Genomic DNA, 22,670 nt, shown 5'->3' with positions numbered 1-22,670 from the left:
AACTGTTAACAGATGAACTTTCAAGGCTTGCAACCTCCTGGTGATAAATGATTTTAAAAGAATTATATTTTATTCTATCGTTGGTGTTTGTTTCTAAACTATCTAAATGCTCACATGAAACTTATCATGTGCTGATGCAACCACATTGTCAGAATAGCAACTCGACAGTAGAACTAGCTCAAAATCGTCTTGCTTTCGTCGCTCTAGATCCCCTCTATCAAGTAGCAAGGTAATTACAGTACCTGGTAAAATGTGTGACTTTAAACTCCACAAACTCCTCTGTAACCTGGATGTTAGTGACGATGTCTGTCACATCCGTCCAGTCTTCTGTGCCCTCCTTACATGACATCACTCTCAGTTTGGTGGGTCCCTCATGTTGGATGTCCATGTAGTGTTCAGGATGTGGGACTCGCACTGTGACTGGTTTGAGGAACTGGACTGCAGAGCCCGACTCAGTTTCAATAGTAACTTTCGGGCTGGTGCCAATAAGGTGGTTGAAAGACCGGTTCTTTGCCTTGATGTCATCAACTGCTTGCTTGGGAACTTCTTGGACCTATGGTGACAATGCCGTTTTGAGTTATTACAATATCGCAATGCATAGCAACAAGAACCTTCGTCAACATCTTTTGCAATTGTTCAGAATTGATTGAGCTAAAATGAAACGGAAACTATTATAATTAATGTTGTCTACACCAGCATACATAGAACAAGTGTAGCTATGAGTTGATACTCTGACCTGTATTGTGACTTGTGTTGCTGTGGTTACAGCCTGTTTGGGGAAGCTGATTTGTACTGCAGGCTGTGTTGATGACGTCAGAGTGCAGCCTTCTGCAGGCACAGTAAACTGGTCCTGCTTGGGGTGACTGATGACGGCAAAGGTGGAGAAATGGTCCACTGATACGGCAAGCCTGTTCTCGCTCTAGAAAACGGATTCATTTCATTAGCTATATCTGTCTACGTTCTTCCAGTAGCCAGGAGTGTTATTCATATCTATACATTATTTCAAGTGTATCATAACTTCACTCAAATTGATCTACCACACACTCAGTTTGTTTAACTTATTGACCATGGGCCTTCAAAAAATTATTGCTTGTCAATACAAAGATAAATCAAGAAATATAAAATATTTCGCTCTTGAGATTTTCTGTTTATTCACATACTTTTTCGGTCGTTGTAAGTTTTATCCAATGCGACTTGTCCTCAGTCACCCACACAGCGGCCTCCCTGGTGCCACCTAACAACGCACTGCTGTACTGCATCTGCACAGTGACAGGTTGGTGGAAGCTTGTCCCGGGCGGACCCAGCTCTATGACGTCACTCACTAACATCGCTCCGTCCTTCAGGGGGAGAGTGACGTCATTTAAGTTGATGACCTGACAGGTAATATCTGTTTCCATGGTAACGGCCCCAGGCGGTACAGTGACGGTACAAGACGCGGTCTGTAGTTCACCTCCTTCTGGACCCAAGTTGCCTACTGTGCGCCTGTAAGGGCTGAGACAAAACAGCATTCTAAGTTAGCTATTTCACATGGAGAATACAACGAGAAGAAGGATAAACATTATAGAATTGTCATATACATACATTTACAGTTGCTGCATAAATATATCGTGGTTCAATGTAATGAGTAACGCTGTCCTGAAAAGTAAGCAGTATACAATTGACTCATTTTTATTGTCTTTGAATGTGAGTTGAAATGATCAACTTGTTTTATTCCAAACAAAGCAATGGTAGAAGATTGTTGATAAAACCACCATTCATAGCATCGACCCAGATTTTAACCTACCCGGCCATCTTTGCTGCTGCGAAAAGCTCAAGAATTCTCTTCCTTCCTACCAGGATGCGATCTTTCTCATGCTCGTCTGGAACGTCTTCACTTGCGGCTATGTCCTCAGGAGTCTCGCCGTCCTATATAAAACAGCAGGCATTAACACAATGGTTGTAAGTAATTTATTCTTAGACAACATGCAGATATTCTACAGACATGGATAAATGATTGAAGCAGAAAGTTTTACACTTGGACCTTTGTCACTACAGGATATAAGTGTCATTTAAGATAGAAAATACATATGAAGTTAATCATCAACACTTACCACATCCCCTCTGTCCACCCGTGCTCCAGCCTTCAGGAGGAGTTCAGCAACACCAACATGTCCTCCTGAAGCTGTATTGTGAAGGGGTGTGGATTTAAACTGTAACAGCGGGAACAGAGATGACATTACATGGTGGGAGAAGTCATCCACATTTGCATTATCAAACTTAAAACCAGCACATCGAATTATAACATTCCATGCTATATTTTTTTATTACACCTATCCAAACCAAAATGATAAACACTACTCAAATTCATACGTGACTTTCTCCACTCAGATATGCAATCACCTACAGTAAGCAACGACCCTTACTTTAGTAGTACTGTCCGCCTGTGCCCCAGCCTTCAGGAGGAGTTCAGCAACACCAACATGTCCTTCTGAAGCTGCCCAGTGAAGTGGCGTGACTCCAAACTGTAACAACAGAAGTCACCATCACATGGAAACTAAGATTATTCATACCATCATGATGAACACATATAATCCTGATGTTGAAATCACAAGTATGTCAAACACCCGTAATAAGCCCTTGCCCAAGAATAAATGACTTCGCGGTAATGGTGATAATGTGCGTCAATCGAAAGAAACGAAAAAGACGCCATGTATATCAAGACCCAGCGACATAGAGGATGACATGCCCCCTCCCCGCCCACCTAGTCATTGAGAAAACAGGTAAAAAAGCTATCCCTCGCTACTCACCCAGGTTGTACAGTTGACATCCACTCCCTGTTGGAGCAGGCGTGTCACCTTCTGTATATCACCACATTCAGCTGCACGTATGAGTTCCTGAGGAAAGTTGAATTCATCATCAGAATACAGCAGTGATAAAACAGGATACAGGTAGAAAACACGGCAATATCACAACTATATGGCGACCATCACATTCACACTTTGAAGGATATCGAGGCACCGATATCATCTTCTATAGCCTTCCTATTTGCAATGATAAAAAAATTTGCAAGTTTGCTTGGTATCTTATTTTATCAAAATTGCAACAATGCAATACAAAGGACATTCCAGACAGCAATACTGATTTTTGGTGCCATCAAACATGCACTGTACAGTTGATTATTTACATGTAATAAAGCAATAGTACATCATATCATTCAGATATGACGGACATAAAATAAAGCAGAAACTTCAAACGTACCAAATTTAAAAAAGAGAGGAAAGCGGAATTCATCATCAGAATACAGCACCAATAAAACAGGATACAGGTAGAAAACACAACAATATCACAACTTCTCCTGTATCTAGGTTGTATGGCGACCATCGCATTTACACTTTGAAGGGTATCGAGGCACTGATATTATCTTCTATAGCCTTCCTTTTTCAATGATAACAAAATTTACAAGTTTGCTTGGTATCTTATTTTACCAAAATTGCAACAATGCAGTACAGGGGACATCCCAGGCAGCAATACTGATATTTGGTGCCATCAAACATTCACTGTACAGTTGAATATTTACATATAATAAAGCGATAGTACATCATGCCATTCAGATATGACGGACATAAAAAAAGCAGAAACTTCAAACGTACCCAATTTAAAAAATCATAGTCTATAGTTAAAAAGCCGTAACTAGGTAGTACAGGACTCTGTGTAAACGATTGGAAGTGGGTTTATATCTATAGGCCTGGTGTGGGTTAGTTGCATGCTTGATTAGTATTTAGGCCACGTTAATTTTATTATATGGATGACATCCGCGCGCACATCAATTTTCGGGGGTTTCCTAAAAACGTTTTCGACCATGGCTTAAATCGTACAAAGTATCTGTAAGATTAGTATTGGAAAACAGATAATGTGACAGAATACCAAAGGAAGTAGAAAGTCGAAGAAAATGATGTGAAAGAAAAAAAATGAAAAAAAAAGTGTTGGTAGGGATGGGTACCAGTACAGAAAGTTCAGGTACAGGTACGATTCAGATCCATGGGATTGTCTATGAAAACTTGTGAATTGGCAATACTTAAAACGAACTTGTTTGGTTGGGCATCAGACTCCCACTTGCGTTTTATAATCCTATCCGATCAAAATTAACTGCCTTTGTATCTTTGACTGTAGAAACAAATGACTATAAAGTGACTTTCTTGGCCCGGGAAGCTCCCAAGCGATTGCCGATATGGTGTGTCCATTTCCTAATCGGCGAAACCCCATGGTTTTTCGGACCGTTCCAAGAAAAAAACGGGTTTGTACTGGTACGATGAACCGGTCCCTACGCACACCCAATTGTCGGTATCTATATGTATGTATATACATCATATATATCATATGTATTTAGTCCTATGTTCAACCATCCTGACCACTTATATTTCATAATGAAGGCAGTATTATCTATGGCCAAACTTTTAGTCGAAAGCTCGCATCAGTTTTTGGGTTCGCATTCGATGTCATCCATATAATCAAATCAGTATGGCCTTATGCCCAAAGAATGTAACCGAAAATTTCCGGCAGTCTTTTTCACAAGAGAAAAGAAAAAAGGAATTTGACCTCGTTGAATAAATGCAATAGACTTTCTGACGCGGCACGTGACTGTCCAACTATTTCAATTTTTTTAACCCATTATCAAGCCAGTTATAAAAACGTCTTCGTCAATATTTGCTCTTTCAACAGTCCTACATCAAATCCTGTTGAGAATTATCAGGTGCGATATGGTTACCTGGTAAACAGTCAAACAAGCCTCGGCATCAGACGTTCAAAGTCCACAGACGCTGGGTCATGCGCACGATATACCCAAAGTATTTTGTTTTACAGATGTGATCAAAGTCAATTTAGCCACGAATATGAATATCCATAAAATTATCTCATTGTACCTTTACTGCTGCCTATGCTGCCTTTTAAGCAGACTCTCTTCTTCTTATGTGATTGCAACTCGCCCAAAGCTAGGTAAAACTCACAACGTTTCATTGCAATCTACTACACAAAGAAAGTAAAGGGGACTTACCCGTTCAAGCTTTTTCCGTTCAATCCGCCTCTTAGACATCTTGCTTGGCTTGGTTGTTCTTTCAATTAAAGTTGTGTGTCTTCCTCGTTGTCCCAACTGTGGCTAATAAGGATAGACTTATCTTAGGTCGGGACGTGTGACGGTGGGGTAAAGTTTCCGCCTACCTGTCCGCCATTGTTGTTTGACTGATCAATAACTCTCACATGACTTTACTTGGACTGTTCCATTCTCTTCTAGTGGGGACAAAATTAGGTAAGGTAATCTTTTTGCGTACCCCCCTGTTTCTGATATATCACGTTGACTATTCTAATGACCCCTTTTAAACATTGAGGTAATGTATTTGATATCCTTACTTTTGTATGTTATTTGCCAGGGGAAAATACAGGCGATCATGTTTTTGTCCTCAAAGTTTGGACGTATCCCTAAGTGCAACGTTTAGGTAAACTTTCCGCCAACCATCATTGTTGATAACCTTCATCTAACATAATTTGGACTATTCTATTCTCTTCTAGTGGGGACAGAATTAAGTAAGGTAATATTTTTTTGTACTCCCCTGTATCTGATAAATCACGTGGACTATTCCAATGGCTCTTTCAAACAATGGGGTGATATATTTGATATCGTTACTTTTGTATGTTGATATGGAAACGTGAAAATACAGGTGATCAGGATTGCTTTTTCCTTCGTATCAGTCAATGTAACGTTTAGGTAAACTTTCTGCCTACCGTCATTGTTGATAACCTTTATTTGACATAATTTGGACCATTCCATTCTCTTCTAGTAGTGGGGTCCAAAAGTACAAAAGACTAATATTTTTGTGTACTTCACTATTCCTGATATGTCACATGGACTATCCCATTGACCTCTTTTAAATAGTGGAGGTCAGGTGTATGTTTGGTATCTGTACTAGACTGTAGGAAAACATCCTTTTCAATCACGTCAATACCGTTGCATTAAACCTTTATTGATTTAAAGCTTTAAGTATGAAAATTGGTAGATAAATTCTTTTCGTGTATTTGAAAAAAATCCGTCATATCATCATCATATACAGGAACAGTGTAGCCCCTCCCCTCAAACCTACCAAACATTTGCATTTAAAACTCTTTCATGTGCCGATATTATCGCCAACCAGACCTGGTAACGACGGTATTTATGGAGACGGAGGTGGTACGAAGGGTGAACGTCCGGAAGGCTGAATAAAGTCAGGTCCAGAGTACACAGGGTTGGTCAACATCTAGCCTGGATGCCAGACTGTTTCTAGGGTCTACACAAGCCAACTCCTCTGCTCTTGGGTTAACGTGCCCCAAAATTCTGCAACGATCTCTCCCCCCCTCCCCCGAGTTAGATGCCAGACTGTTTCTAGTGCCTAGGGCTCTAGGGCCGGCACGCCCCCAAAACATTTTGCAACAGCCCCCTTAGTTAGATGCCAGACTATTTTCAGGGCCCAGAGTACATAAAGACGGTTGATCGATACCGGGTACGTGGCAACGTTGCCGCCCGCCAAAAATGTCCCATCAACACATCTAAATGTTGATATCAACATAGGCAGGTACGGGTCACACTCCGTAGCTGATTAGGTATAGTGTTTATTACACGGACCACATGTCAAAGTTTGCATCCTTTACCTGATATCCGGGCTATTATTCATGACTCGATCAGGCTATCTTTGGGGCAGATCATCACGTTCAAAGTACACAGACACAAAGTCTCTAAAACAGACTCAATGTTGATATCATCGTTGTATCTCTGAGCTGAGGTGAAGCCCAGGTCAAACTCCCTCTAGATGAACAGGCTAGGCGTAACGTTTACTGCACAGACCACTTGTACAGGCTAAGATCCTTGACCTGCTCAGAGTACACAGGCTTGGTCAACATCGTGTACGTGACAACATTGCCGCGCCACAAAGTCTTATGAACATATCTTAAATGTTGATATTAATAATCGCTGTCTGACTGAGGTGAGGAAAAGCCCAGGTGTCACATTCCCCGTAGATGAGCACGCGTAGCGTTTACTGCTCAGGTTAAGATCCTTGACCTCCCCAGAGTTCACGGGGTTGGTCAACATCGTGTACGTGACAACATTGCCGGGCGCCACAAAGTCTCATAAACAGATTTAAATGTTGATATCAACGCTGTATTACTGAGCTGAGGGCAGGTCTTGGTCACATTTCTCTGTAGCTGAGCAGGTTTGGGTTTACTGCACGGACCAACTGTACAAGTTAACTATAGGGGGAGCAAAATCCCGACAACTTCTATCTCCGCGACCCAAAATCTGCTTGAATAATACAAGTTTACATCCTCGCTCGTCGTTTGCTCTGGACGTAGCGCTGCGCTATCGCAAAGATATGTCTAACTTCTTGGATGAAGTAGTATTTTCAAACTACAAATTACTGATTAATATACAAATAACACATTTTAATGTTGATATCAACGCTGTCTTGCTGAGCTAAGGGCTGGTCCAGGTCACATTTCTCCGTATCTGAGGTATAGTGTTTGCTGCACGGACCACCTGTACAAGTTAGCTATAGGGGGAGCAGCAACATCCCGACCACTACTATCTCCGCGACTATGCTTGAAGAATACAAGTTTAGATCCTCGCTCGTCGTTTGTAAAACTGAGGGACGTAGCGCGAAGATTTGCCTAACTTGTTGGGTACGGAAACATGTTTTTCTTCAGGTTTGGGTGTGACCCGGTTACATTACTATTGATGAGATAGTTCTGTCTTATAACTTTTTTTGCATCTAATTGGCAGACTAGTGATAAGAATTTTTTGGCAATTCTGGCAGGATGTTTATTTATAGTGATGATGATACCTAAACCCCAAGGAACCCTGACACTAAAATTATCATGTAAAATGAAGCGACACATTTAGAGTATCTTACGGGCATGAGGAATGGTGCACCGTAGGTAGGACGGGAGGGGCGGTATGACCGCATACATGCATGCGCTGATGTCTCATCACAGTCTGGAATATCTTTGCACTGTGCAGTGATTGAGACAGTATTGTATTATCTGTGAAAAGTGTAGATGTGTAAGTGTTCTTCATAGAATATCATAGTAGTAAGTAACGCTATACTATGTTGGGATTTCCATGTTTGCATAATTTTGTACATATGTAATCAGATGTGATTTTTTTCTCGTCAACAAACAAAACGGGAATGGACGCATTGGTGAATGAGTCTCTGAAAGTATACAAGTATAACAGATGATATTGCCGTCTTCATAATGAACCTGTTTAAGTGGCCTGGAAACACAAATAACAAATCCCACGGGCAACTCAGTTTTATTACAAACAGATAAACATACAGCCACAATGAAATGCTTCTTTTAAAAGTGACAAAAATCAAATCATTTCTCTTCCAGGCCCAGGATTGCAAGACAAATACAAACCATAGGATCTTTAAAGAATTTGGCTTCAGTCACAAAGTTAGCCATTTGAGCCTTCAACATAAGCCTATTATAGTCCAAACCAAAAGAAATACCAAAAGATACATGTATAAACGCCGAAAAATTTCCGAATTCCTGACGAAAGCAATCACAACATTAAATGATGATGATCACGAATGTTACTATAACCTACCACATTTTAAAATCCCCCAAAACATCCATCGGTAACTTTACTTACAACTTATTCTATTACAAACCAACACACAAATGACAAAGTGCAAATAGAAAGTACCAATCGACCAAAAACCAAATCACCCTCCACGGATTGATGTGTACAGCCTTCTTAAATTAACAAAGGTAATCATGGAATTAGTTCATAGAGTACACGATTAATATTGGTGCTATTTGCAACATTATCTGGTTCACATTCAACTTTGCTGTATTTGTCTCCTAACAAATAAACAAGAAGACAATGTATATGAGGACTACCCCTCACTTGAAGTTCAGCTCTAGGAGAACATTTCTTACTTCTTCGATCGGTTTATTGAGTTTAAATGGCATTAATAAAACTATGTGCTAGAACATGCGTGCTACAGAGAAATAACAGCTCTCTTCCCAAGACCAATCGCTAATTGACACAGTCCGTATTTACATTGTCAGGTTCACACAGGTTGACAAGTTCATACAGGTGGATCACTGACAGGTGAGGATTGTCTTGTCAGGTCTTGTTGATGACCATTTCTTTGACACCGCCTGTGCCTGCACATGTACCAACAGCTCTGGCATTGCAGAAGTTACCAATATGTACTAGTATGTTTGGCGTACAAGTTTAACGGGCAGATGACATACTTGTTTCCTGTGTATCAATCTCTACTTGGCCCCTAACTATGACACCATAATGTTCTATGTTTGCATCTTTTAGGCGTTATAACTACCTTCTGACGGAACACATCAGGTTATTACGCCAAAAAGCAATTGGATATGATTTTGGAAACGTCAGACGTTTCAGACAGCATTCACCGGCTTTCGCCAGTGACACTGAGGATATCAGTTGAAGACTTGGTTCTGAATGTATATGCAAAGGAGCTGAGGGCAATTTGGAAAAGGCCCAATAGAAAACATGGGTAAGACAAAGTCAAGATGTAGTTTATGCAAACGAGTTAATTATCTCCTAACTTGTTATACAATTCTGAAGTTACATTGTACAGTCGGTATTATAGCGTTTCACGGTCATAGCACGTCAGCTTTGTTCAGCAAACTCTAGTGCTTCTTCTTTGTTTATACAGCCTAAAGTTGATTACATTTTGCTGCCATGAACAAGGTAATTATGCCCACAATGTTTACAGGATACCTGCTTGACTGAGAATCAAACTAGGCCAGAGATTTAAAAGCAATACTAGACTAAGAAATGACTAACTATTAGACTTAATACTTAGACTGTCTACAAGCTACTGTTGTGAAGACTGCCTTGTCAGTTCTTGATTTTTCTGAAGAACGCGTCGTTGGTTGGATACGCACGTGTCACCGCCGCACCAACGGATTCTTCTTTACTGCATAGAATACCAATACATATGATGCATGATTGACATTCGTATAACGCGCGGATGAAGCTCGAGGCAAAGAAACAAAAAGAAAACAGAAGGGTAATTGAAGCTATGAAGTTGGTATGGTACGAAGTAATGAATAAAAAAATTAATGGGTGGTTGGTATGGTTTGCTTTGTTAAGTCCCTTGCAAGAAATTACTAAGTTGCATAAAACACATTTTTTTGTCGTCACATTACATGCAGCCATGAAAATATTACATGCAGTTTTTTACTAGCATAACATAAAAGCATGCGGAAGCAAATATCAGTTACCTTTACGAAGGGTAGTTTCCTTCTCCCCTTGTTGCTGCAGTCTGCCTGTTGAGTCAAGAAATAGATATGTATTTACCGTGCCAGCCTAGGCACTTGTCTTAATGTTATAACAACGGAATGACAGGCAGTAACAAAGATTCCCCAATGAAATGAGGAATGTTGTAGTGAATTGTGAAAGAATCATGTTTCTGTTTTCTGTTGGCACATTAGGTCCACTATCTACAAAATAACTTTGATGAAGCAATAAACACTTACCCATATCTAGCGATTTGTAGTGGATGTTTGCTCTTCAAACCATCCGCAACACTCTTCAGCCCTGCATTTAGCAAAGCCTTCATCAGGACCTCTATGGTGGCGGCGTCTCCTTCCCGCTTCTTCCACTCCTGCAACATGTCCATGCAGCGGGACTTGTCGTCGCGGTTCCTGCCGGAGATGTTTGCGGTGTCAGCCCACTTAAACCCAAGGTGAATAGCCAGATCTCTCCAGTCCGTGCTTACTTCTTCTTTGATGAAGTAAAAGTACTTTCCCACGTCTGAAATATAAGGTCAAATACATAGTGTATATTTGTATGTGTCAACATTAATTCTCTAACTTATAGTTGGCGGATCTGGTGAAGTTTGAGAAGGCGCTTAGACTTCAAAGATGCAAAGGGTCATCATCACACTGTGGGTCATCATGTAAACGCATACGCACAGCAAGAATATCGTTAAAAACATAATTTTTCGTTCCTGAAATTGCAGTTGATTTGTCTTACTCTTACCTTTAAAAGTTGCACCGACCGCTGTGACTGAAGCCTGTAAATAAATTTTAGAAAATGTTATTCACAACGTGACGTCACAACAGCAGTGGATTGTTCATTCCTTGACAAAGACTGGTGCTGTTCAGTCAAAGATTTGGGTGAGTCCAATCTTTGTGAATTTACAGTCCAACTAGTTCAAGAATGACTTCTACCAAGACAGATGAACTTTCAAGTTATGTTAGTCACTGATTAACGTTTTGCTAAGGGTAGTTTAACTGTGTAAATACAATGAAACAGCTAGGTTTGTCATAGCTGCACGACCAAAATGGCATTTGATAATTTTTTTTCGCCCTCAATTCACAGCCATTGTGAACATTCTGTTAGATATTGGTTTCAACTCTGGAAGAAGTCAGTTCCCTTGTTCGTTGGTAACAAATGCAAGGATGTTGCTTTACCTTTTCTGGCACATGAATTGTCAACTTGTAGAGAAGCATTTCCTGTGTCTTTCCCTGTTCTCCGTCCTTTTTAGCTACCTTTCTCAGTCTTCCTATTTTGCGTCCAACGTTCTGGCATTTTTCTACCTCCACACGTGGTAGAGCATAGAGTGCAACATATCCACGACCATCTGAACCCTTCAAAGCCGTGACCTGCAAATGCCGACGGTTGGGATTCCGACTGTAGAAGGTGATGCGTGGTTTGCCGCTGCTCTCCGTACCATATTGTGTGAGCGCCACGTTACCTTGTAAGCGTATTTCTACTTGTTGACCTTCGAATAGCCTTACTTTGTCAGAAGGTATCGCAACCTTATAACCGGGCTCTCGCAACGGCCTTGCCTGGTTATCTTGATCTTCTGCAACTTGAGAGCATTCTACCACACATTCGTTCGCGTCGTCTTCTCGCTGCAGCAGAATGAACTGGACGTCGCGGTGCTGGAGCCACCGGGAAAGCCTTTTCAATAGGATTGGACCTATTTCTTCTGAGCCCTCCCATCTGTCTGTGACAACGATTACAATCCATCTGGAAAGAAAATACAAGTGCCTGTGTGATGCATGCTTGCTGACAGTTGGTTTTTCCTTTAGTAGGTTATATCACGTTTAACAGAAATGTCTTTTTCGTCGTTGTACAAACGACATACAAACCGTCTCCAGCGTATGGTGAGTAGAGTTGGTAAATCTCGATATTTGCGATTTTATTCTAAACCTCTGATCATGTAATTACCTGGAAAAATGGCTGACTTCAAACTCCACATACTCCAGTGTGACACGAATGTTAGTTGTGCTGTTTGTCATATCCACCCAGTCTTCTGTTCCCTCCTCACATGACATCACTCTCAGCTTGGTGTTTCCGTCATGTTGGATGTCCATGTAGTGTTGAGGATGTGGGACTCGCACTGTGACCGGTTTGTGGAACTGGACTGCAGAGTCAGACACAGTTACAGTGACTATCGGACTGGTGCTGAGAAGGCCGTGGAAAGATTCGTCCTTTGCCTTGATTTTGGTAACAGCTCTTTCTGGAACTTCTTGGACCTGTAGTTGACATATACAACTACGAGTTAGTATGTATAAATAATATTTAACTATCATCACCATGTGTCCGCTTTCTTTCTGGAGTAGTAGTGCACTTTTGAGTTGCAGTTCAAACTTACAAATAGATTTAGGTTAGGTGAGGAAATTCGTGTAAAGTGCCTTTCCCAAGGGCACAAGATCGGTAACACGGCAGCTGGATTTGAACCCAGGACCTCTTGGGCTTGAGCCCAAAGTGCTGCCAACTGCGCCACGCGATCTCACTGGTATATACTTAATTAATTAAGTAATTAATATATAGAAGTATTTCAATTTTTATAATGTGCTGTAGATGCTGGTCACAAACATCGTACGCACCAACGGCGTTAAAAAGCTCTTACCGGACACTTACAGCAGAAAGATCTCGTAGTAACAATACGGTTCACTCTCAACATATTTGTCAAATGTGGGAATCAATCAACCAATTTCTTACGCTGACCTGTATTGTGACTTGTGTCTCTGTGTTTACAGATCCTTTAGGGAACTTGACTTGTACCGCAGGCTGCGTTGATGATGCCTGAGTCCACCCCCCTGTAGGGACGTTAAACTGGTCCTGTTTGGGCTGACTGATGACCGCAAAGATGGAGAAGTGGTCCACTAACACAGAAAGCTTGTTCTCGATCTAGAAAACGGAATTGCTTCATTAGCTCTTTTTGTCTACGTTCTGACATGTCTTTTTTTTCTTCCAAGTGCATCATAACGTCACTCATAATTGTATCAAGTTGATCCATTACACAATCAGTTTGTTTGTCGTATTGTCTATGGGCCTATTTGAATGTAATTATTTTGCGTGTCAATACAAAGATAGATCGATTAATGTGAAATGATAGCATGAAAGCTCATATAATATGAAATATTCCAGTATTTTATGTTTATCCACGTACATTTTTAATCGTTGTAAGTTCTGTCCACTTCGACCTGTCCTCAGTCACACAAACGATAGCCTCACTGTCGCCACCTGACGATGCGCTGCTGTACTGCATTTGTACAGTGACATGTTGGTTGAAGGTTGTCCCTTTCGGACCCAGCTCTATGATGTCACTTACTAACATCTCTCCGTCCTTCAGGGGGATGGTGACGTCATTGGGGTTGATGACCTGACAGGTGATTTGTGTTTCCATGGTAACGGCTCCACGCGGTACAGTGACGGTACAAGATGCGGTCTGTAGTTTCCCTCCTTCTGGACCCACTTTGCGCACGATGCACCTGTAAGAGCTGTGACAAAATTGAATGCTGAAGTTAAGTATCTTATTAAAAAGTACAATGGGAAGAAGTAAAACCATTGTAGGATTGTCACATATACAGATGATGCATAGATATCTGATGTTCAATGTAATGAGTAATGCTGTCCTGAAACGTAAACAGTATACAATTGACTCATTTTCATTGTCGTTGAATGTGAGGTGAAATTATCAACTTGTTTTATTCCAAACAAAGCAATGTCAGCAATGGTAAGAGCCTTGCTGATAACGCCACCATTCATAGCACATGCATCTTTAGATACCAGATTTCCACCTACCCGGCCATCTTTACTGCTGCAAAAAGCTCAAGAATTCTCTTCCTTCCTTCCAGGATACGATCTTTATCATGCCCGTATGGAACGTCTTTACTTGCGGCTATGTCCTCAGGAGTCTCGCCGTGCTATATAAAAATAGCAAACATTAACACAATCGATTAAAAGAATTTATTCCTAGACAATATACAGATATTTTACAGACATGGATAGATGATTGAAGTAGAAAGTTTTACACTCGGGCCTTTGTCACTAGAAATGAGTGCCATTTAAGATAGAGAATGCGTTTGACGTTAATCATCAACACTTACACATGACATTACATGATGGGGAAGTGCATCTACATTTACATTATCAAACTTAAAACCAGCACATCGATTTATATTCCATATTTTCGTACTACGCCTATCCAACCCAAAATGATCAACACTAATCAAATTTCATACGTGACTTTCTCCACTCAGAGATGCAATCACCTACAGTAAGCGTCTAACCCTCACCCGATCCGTACTATCCACCCGTGCTCCATACTTCAGGAGGAATTCAGCAACACCAACATGTCCCCATGTAGCTGCATTGTGAAGTGGCGTTTTTCCAGACTGCAACAGCAGGAGCAGAGATGACATTACATGATGAGAGAAGTGCATCACATTTACATTATGAAACATAAAAATCAACACATCGAATTAAAAACATTCCATACTATATTTTCTTATTACGCCCTATCCAAACCAAAATGATCAACACTAATGAAATTCATATGTGACTTTCTCCACTCAGATATGCAAACACCCTACAGTAAAAGCACCAACCCTTACCCCATCCGTACTTTCCACCTGTGCTCCAGCCTTCAGGAGGACTTTAGCAACACCAACATGTCCTCCTGAAGCTGCACTGTGAAGTGGCGTGGTATCCAACTGTAACAGCAGGAACAGAGATGACATCACATGGTGGGAGAAGTGCATCAACATTTACACAATCAAAACTTAAAATCAACACATCGAATCATAACACTCCATACTATATTTTCTTATTGCGCCTACCCAAACCAAAATGGTAAACACTTATCAAATTTATGCGTTACGTTTTCCACTCACCTGCAGTAAGAAAAAAAAAACCCTTACTTCGTCCCTACTGCCCACCTTTCCTCTAGCCTCCGGGAGGAGTTCAACAAGAGATATAGTGATAGCATAGCTCCAGTTGTTTTGTGTATCACTCGTAACACCGCGTTTACATGTAATAGTATATAGTCTTTAGTATCCCATTTAACACTGTCAAATTACTGCATTTACCCCATTTGGTCAGGAACAGGCTAATAAAGATTATTTATATAATAAAAAACGATTTCTTTCCATATGTATGTTAACAAGATGGCCAATGGCTTTGATGATGATGAATCATGGGAGATACCAACACTGATCGAAATCAGAGGAATTTAAACTTAAAACCTTTCGCCTGATCCTCTGCCTTCGTTGGTATATCTGATCTAAATTTAGTTATTTACCGCTCTTGAAACACAATTTTCATTATGTGATATCCTTACCAAAGCCGAATAGTGTGTTATGGGGAAGGAAGATAAACAGGGATCATCGTTGTTCTGGTACGTCTGTGAACCATCTGTGCGTCGACCGGGAGAACAAAGGCGTAGCTACATATATCAGATCCCGGCGGTATGGTTGCCCCCTCCCCGGCCACATAAGGCTATGATAAAACAGGTAAAAAAGTGGTGCCTTACAACTCACATAGCCTTTATAGTTGACATCCACTCCCTGTTGGATCAGCCGTGTCACATTCTGCATATCACCAACTCCAGCTGCAAGCCAGAGTTCCTGAGGAAAGCGACATTCATCATCAGAATACAGCAGAAATTTGGGAATATACAGGTAGAAAAACGGCAATGTCATAACTTCTCCTGTATATCTAGGTTGCACTTTTACATTTAGAAGGATATCGGATCACTGATATTATCTTCTGTAGCCATTCTCTAAATACAATAATAGAAAATAAAAAAGCAAATTTGCTCGGAATTGTATTTAAACGTAAAGTATATAAACATTGGGAGGTCAGAGGTCAAAACTAGTATTAGTACAAAACTTTGGGTAACAGGTAGGAAGTGGATTTGTATATAGGTCTTCGTTGCTTTAGCTGCTGACATGCATTGTATTTATGTTAAAAGAATGCGGAAAGGTAGCATCAGAATTTTACATCGTCGAAACGATGCAATGGACTTTCTGACGTGTGACGTGGCTGTCCAACTGTTATCAATCTGGGTTCAGAAACCTTCGTCAATATTTGCTCTTCAAGGGGCCCTACATCAAATCCTGTTGAAAATTATCAGGTGCGATATGGTTACCTGGTAAACATTTAAACAAGTCTCGGCATCAGACGTTCGAAGTCCATTGGCGCTGGGTCACGCGCACGGTGCACCCAAGGTATTTTTGTAAGGCGAATGTTTACAGAGATTTTAAGATTCAGGTTAATCAGGGGCATAAAAGTCCATATAATTATCTCATTTCCAAGGTTGTAAGGTTATCTGTTACACTGCCAGTCAAGCAGACGTGATCACAACAGACCCAAAGGCAAAACTCAAAACGTTTCATTGATACTAAGCAAGTATAAAGGACTTACCCCTTCAAGATGTTCGTCTTCAGTCTCCTCCTTAAAGTTAGACATCTTGCTCGGTTGTTCTTTCGAAAGAAAGTTGTGTGTCTTCCTTGCCGTCACGAGTGTGGGTAATAAGGATAGACTTATCTTAGGTCGGGACGTGTAACGGTGGGTAAAGTTTCCCCTTACTGTCCGCCATGTTGTTTGACTGATCAATAATCTTCACATGACTTACTTGGACTGTTCTATTCACTTCTAGTGGGGGGAAAGTAGGTAAGGTAATATTTTTGTGTACCCCCTGTTTCTGATATATCACATGGAGCATTGAAATGACCCCTTATAAACTTTAAGGCATTGTATTTGATATCGTTACTTTTGTATATTGATATGGAAATCACAGGGGAAATACAGGTGATCAGGGTGGTCTTTTTTCTTGGTCGTATTCCGCAATGCAACGTTTAGGTAAACTTTCCGCCTACCATCATTGTTGATAACCTTCATCTGACATAATTTGGACTATTCTATTCTCTTCTGGTGGGGACATAATTAGGAAAGGTGTTATTTATATACTCCTCTATTTGTGATATATCACGCTGACTATTACAGTGACTCTTTCAAACAATTAGGTCACATATTTGATATCGTTACTTTTGCTATTGATATGGAAAGAGGGAAAATACAGGTGATCAGGACGTTTCCCTTGGCTGTACCACTAAATGCAACGTTTAGGTAAACTTTCTGCCTACCGTCATTGTTGATAACCTTTATTTGACATTATGGGCCGTTCCATTCTCTTTTAGTGGGGTCCAAAAGTACATACGAGTAATATTTTTTGTGTACTCCACTATCCCTGATATGTCACATGGACTATTCCATTGACCTCTTTTAAATAGTGGAGGTCAGCTATATATTTGGTATCTTTACTTTGGTACGTGAAAAAGGGGGAAAGGCATCCTTTTTAATCATTCACGTCGTTCAGTTCAGTTCAGTTCAGTTCAGATCATCCTCGGAGAGGTGACACCATGACTATTGCAATTTTTTAGTTAACATTCAACGCATTTTTTAAACCGCATCCCCATGAGATAATGGAATCATCTCCAGCTGGCTGTTTTGAGCCTACAGGATCAATCGAAGGATTCTGATTAGGCTTTTTGCAAACTAGCCGTGTCTTTTTGTGCGGGAAATAAGCTTGTACGGTTTTAAGTTTTTCCCTTCGCTTTCCCATGGGATTTCATCAATATCACCAATATCTATACGGGGACAATGTAGCCTCTCCCCCTCAAACATTTGCATTGAAAACTCGTTCATCTGCCGACATTGATAACGACCCTCTTTATGGTGACTTGGGTTGAATGCCCGGACGGCTGATTGGCGTCGAGTACAGAGGTCACAGTGTTCGTCAACATCGTGTACGCAGTCGAACCGCAGGTCACCCTAGAACGCGTTATTCTCTGAAATACGGCTTACGCCGGGTCACTGACTGACCCCGCTGCATGGGTGTAAACTACAGCTTATTTTGCAACAAAGACACCTTAGATATACATAATGTCTATACTTTTTCGTATCTACAGGATTTGCCCAGCACAGCCAAGTGGATATTTATTGCATTGCAAAAGATCAGCCAACGTTGTGGCCCCTCGAAAAAAAGCAATTTTCGGTCTGTGTATTTGTGATTATCTTTTCTCCAGTTGGCCGGGGCACAATCAGTTTTGTCCACAGTCGGACAGTCCAGTTCCTCACCTTTACATTGATACCAGACTTGAAGGGTAAATTTTAGGAGAAACGGTTTTGCCCCCAAAAAAACTGCGAACATGCGCAAATCACAGTGGTGAAGTTTCAGTCTGGTTGTAGCTACCCAAGCACACTACCCTGCGGACGGACCCAATTTTTGTACATTTCGCATTGTGTCACAGACCCCATTTCTTGGTATAAGAATCTGAATGGGTGCGGCTGTCACATGCAATATAATAAGTGGCATGATGATAATCAAACACACATAGACACAGAGTTTTAGTACAAAGTAAGAGTTTTTAAGATTCATCATATTTTTAGTCAATCTGTTTCGAACTCCTGGTCCGAACCTGGGTTCGAACGGTGGAACCCAGCCGGTACGTTCCATGTTCGTCCCGCGAGGGTCAGGCCTAATGTTGCAAGTTCAACCAGCATTTGGAAAAGTTGATATAACTAACGGCTCAAGTCTTGCCATCGCAAATAGATTTCGGGAAGCCCACCAAAATAAAACTAACATTATCCAGAAGCCAGAATAAGTAGGATTCATGTGCAAGCGTAAAGATGTCAAAACATCATGGCTGAGTTTTGTAAAGCGTAGTGAAAGATCAGTGTGTGCGGTTTCTCATTCGAAAAAAGACGCCGGGGAATTTGACATGACTGTAGTTTTTTTGGGGGCAAAACCGTTTCTCCTAAAATTTACCCTTCAAGTTTGGTATCAATGTAAAGGTGAGGAACTGGACTGTCCGACTGTGGACAAACCTGATTGTGTCCCGGCCAACTGGAGAAAAGATAATCACAAATACACAGACCGAAAATTGCTTTGTTTCGGGGGCCACAACGTTGGCTGAACTTTTGCGATGCAATAAATATCCACATGGCTGTGCTGGGCAAATCCTGTAGATGTGAAAAAGTATAAACATTATGTAGGTCTGAGGTCTTTTTGTTGCACAACAGGCAGTTGTTTATACGCATGCAGCGGGGTCAAACCAGGACAAACTGCGTTCTGGCTTATGACCTGTCCAGAGAAGGCTGCGCAGAACGGATGCGCATAGAGCTCTGCGGTTCGACTGTACGTGACAACCTCGCCACGCGCCACAAAGTCTCATAAACAGATCGATGAAGGCCAGGCAAAATATGCGCCAAATAACAGTAACTCCAACGAGTGGATATGATTTTGGAAATCTTGTACAGTTGCTTGAGTATCTGCTATTCTGCGTATCTCATGAATAGATTTTAATGTTGATATCAGTGGTGTCTTCGTGAGCTGAGGGGTCACATTTATCCGTAGCTAAGTAGGTGTAGTGTTTGACACGGACCACATGTAAAATATTACATCCTTAACCTCGTATCTAGTCTCTTCATGGCTTTGTCAGGCTATCTTTGGGGTAGATAATCACCTTCAAAGTCCACAGACACAAAGTCTCTAGTAGTAGATAGACGAGCAGGTATAGTGTTTACTGTTCGGGACGCATGTACAGGTTAACATCCTTGACCTCCACAGAATACACATAGGGTTTGTCATTACTTTGTACGTGACAACATTGCCTCGCGCCACAAAGTCTTATAAGCAGATTTTAATATTGATATCATCGCTGTCTTCCTGAGTTGAGGGCAGGTCTGGGTCACATTTCTCCGTAGCTGAGCAGGTATAGTGTCTACTGCACGGGCCACCTGTACAAGTTAACATCCTCGACCTCCCCAGAGTACACATGGTTGGTCAACATTGGTGTACGTGACAACATGGCCGCCCCCACAAAGTCTTATAAACAGATTTTAATGTTGATATCAGCGCTGTCTTACTGAGCTGAGGGCAAGTCTGGGTCACAATTATTCTTAGCTGAGTAGATATTGTATTTGCTGCTGATACCGTCTGCCAAGTTTACTATGGAGGGAGCGAGCCGCTAAAATCCCGACCACTACTATCTCCGCGACAAACCTCTGCTTGGAGAACATGTTTACATCCTCGCTCGTTGTCCTTACAACTGAAGGACGTAGCGCGAAGATTTGTCTAACTTCTTGGATGAAGTAGTATTTACAAACTACAAATTACGATTATGCTTCGAGAATACAAGTTTACATCCTCGCTCGTCATTTGTAAAACTGAAGGACGTAGCACAAAGATTTGTCTGACTTTTTGGATACGGAAATTTGTTTTTCTTCTGGTTTGGGTGTGACCGTTACGTTACTATTGATGATTCTGTCTTATGACTTTTTTGCATCTAATTGGCAGGATACTGATAACAATTTCTGGCACTTCTGACAGGATATTCATTTGATAATCATTTGTGAATAACACCTGATGATGATCCCTAACCCTCAAGGAACCTAAATCCTTAAAATGATCTGTAAAATGAAGCGAAACATTTTCGAGTATCTGGAGGGCATGCAGAATGGCGCTCGCTTTGGGTAGGATGGGAGGGGGGCGTTACGAGCACATGTATGCATGCGCAGATATTTCATCACGATATGGAATATCTTTGCACTGTGCAATGATTGAGACAGTATGTATCATCTATTAAAATTGTAGAGTTGTTCTCCTCCATAGTATATCGTAGTACAGATTTTAAGTGGCAAATATACTAGTACTAACGTTACCCTTTGTTGGGAATTCCATGTTTGCATAATTGTACATATGTAATCAGATGTGACTTTTTTTCTCGTCAACAAACAAAACGGGAATGAACGCGTTGTGGAATGAGTCTTTTTTGGGAGTATACCAGATGTATAACAGATGATATACTCGTCTTCATAATTCCTATTCAAGTGGCCAGGAAACACAAGTAACAAATCCCGTTGGTAACTCTGTTTTATTACAAACTGATAAACATACAGCCACCATTACAAAGCTGCTTAAGTGTCAATAATCAAATTATTCCCCTTCCAGGCCCAGGGTTACAAGACAAATGCAAACCACAGGATCTTCGAAGAAAGCAGCTGGAGTCATAAAAGTAGCCGCTGGGGCCTTCAACATTATAGTCCAAACAAAAAGAAATCCCAAAAGATAGATGTGTAAACGCAAGCTTTCCAAGTTCCTGACGAAGGTAATCGCAAAATTAATTGATGATGATCACGATTGGTATTATAATCTACAATTCACGTCATCTCTATCCCCCAAAAGATCCATTGGTAACTTTACTTAAAACTTATTTTGTGACAAACCAACACACAGATGGCAAAGTACAAATAGAGAAAAAAACTACCAAGTGGCAAAAATTAAATCACCATCCGCAAATAAATGCCTTGAAAGCTTTCTCAACAGATGTGATCATGGAATTAATTGATGGAGTTCACGATTATTGATATTATTTGCAACATTATCTGGTTTACATTCAAATTTGCTTTATATGTATCCTAAGAAGACTATGTATATGAGGACTACCTCTAACTTGAAGTTCAGCACTATGAAAACATTGCTTACTTCTTTGATCGGTTTATTGAGATTAAATGGCATGTTGATAAAACTATGAGCTAGAACATGAGTGTTACAGAGAAATGACAGCTCCCTTCCCAAGACCAATCGCTAATTGGCACAGTCCGTATTTACATTGCCAGGTTCACACAGGTTGACAAGTTCATACATGTGGATCACTGACAGGTGAGGATTGCTTTGTCAGGTCTTGTTGATGACCATTTCTTTGACACCGCCTGTGCCTGCACATGTACCAACAGCTCTGGCATTGCAGAAGTTACCAATATGTACTAGTATGTTTGGCGTACAAGTTTAACGGGCAGATGACATACTTGTTTCCTATGTTTAATCAAGCTCTACTTGGCCCCTAACTATGACACTATAGTGTTCTACGTTTGCATTGTACAGGCAGTATAATTACCCTTTAACGGAACACATCAGGATACGTCAAAAAGCAGTTAATTAAGCAACTGGATATGATTTTGGAAACGATCAGACGTTACCCACTATTTAATTAGCCAGTGACACTAAAGAGATCTGTTAAAGAGCAGGTTTTGAATGCATAATGAAAAGGAGCTGAAGCCGATTTGGAAAATAGTCCAATAGAAAACATAGGTTAGACAAAGTCAAGTTAATTACCTTCAGAATACTGAAGTTACATTGTACAGTCGGTGCAGCGTTCCATTGACATAGCACATCAACTTTGTTGAGCAAACTTGATCATACTTCAGGCTAATGTTAATTAGATTTTGCTGCCATGAAAAAGGTAATCACGCCAAAGAATGTTGGCAGGATACCTGCTTGACTGACAGTCAAACTAGACCAAAGATTCAAAAGTAA

The 22,670-nt window shown here is 40.8% G+C and overlaps 1 protein-coding gene across 1 annotated transcript; it reads right to left on the bottom strand.

The window, feature by feature from the left end:
- Nucleotides 1-10,765: 10,765 nt before the first annotated feature.
- On the bottom strand, nucleotides 10,766-16,759 carry LOC118427992 (ankyrin-3-like). The gene is made up of 10 exons (XM_035837958.1): nucleotides 16,715-16,759; nucleotides 15,829-15,915; nucleotides 14,905-15,003; nucleotides 14,587-14,685; nucleotides 14,093-14,214; nucleotides 13,512-13,779; nucleotides 13,013-13,195; nucleotides 12,230-12,537; nucleotides 11,467-12,028; nucleotides 10,766-10,804 (listed from the first exon to the last, which is right to left on the bottom strand). The coding sequence occupies exons 1-10, from the start codon at nucleotides 16,757-16,759 to the stop codon at nucleotides 10,766-10,768; spliced, it is 1,812 nt and encodes a 603-aa protein (XP_035693851.1).
- Nucleotides 16,760-22,670: the final 5,911 nt, after the last annotated feature.

The sequence above is a fragment of the Branchiostoma floridae genome, chromosome 12, assembly GCF_000003815.2.
Source record: "Branchiostoma floridae strain S238N-H82 chromosome 12, Bfl_VNyyK, whole genome shotgun sequence".
NCBI classification, from domain to species: domain Eukaryota; kingdom Metazoa; phylum Chordata; class Leptocardii; order Amphioxiformes; family Branchiostomatidae; genus Branchiostoma; species Branchiostoma floridae.
This window is presented reverse-complemented; position numbering and strand designations above follow the sequence as displayed.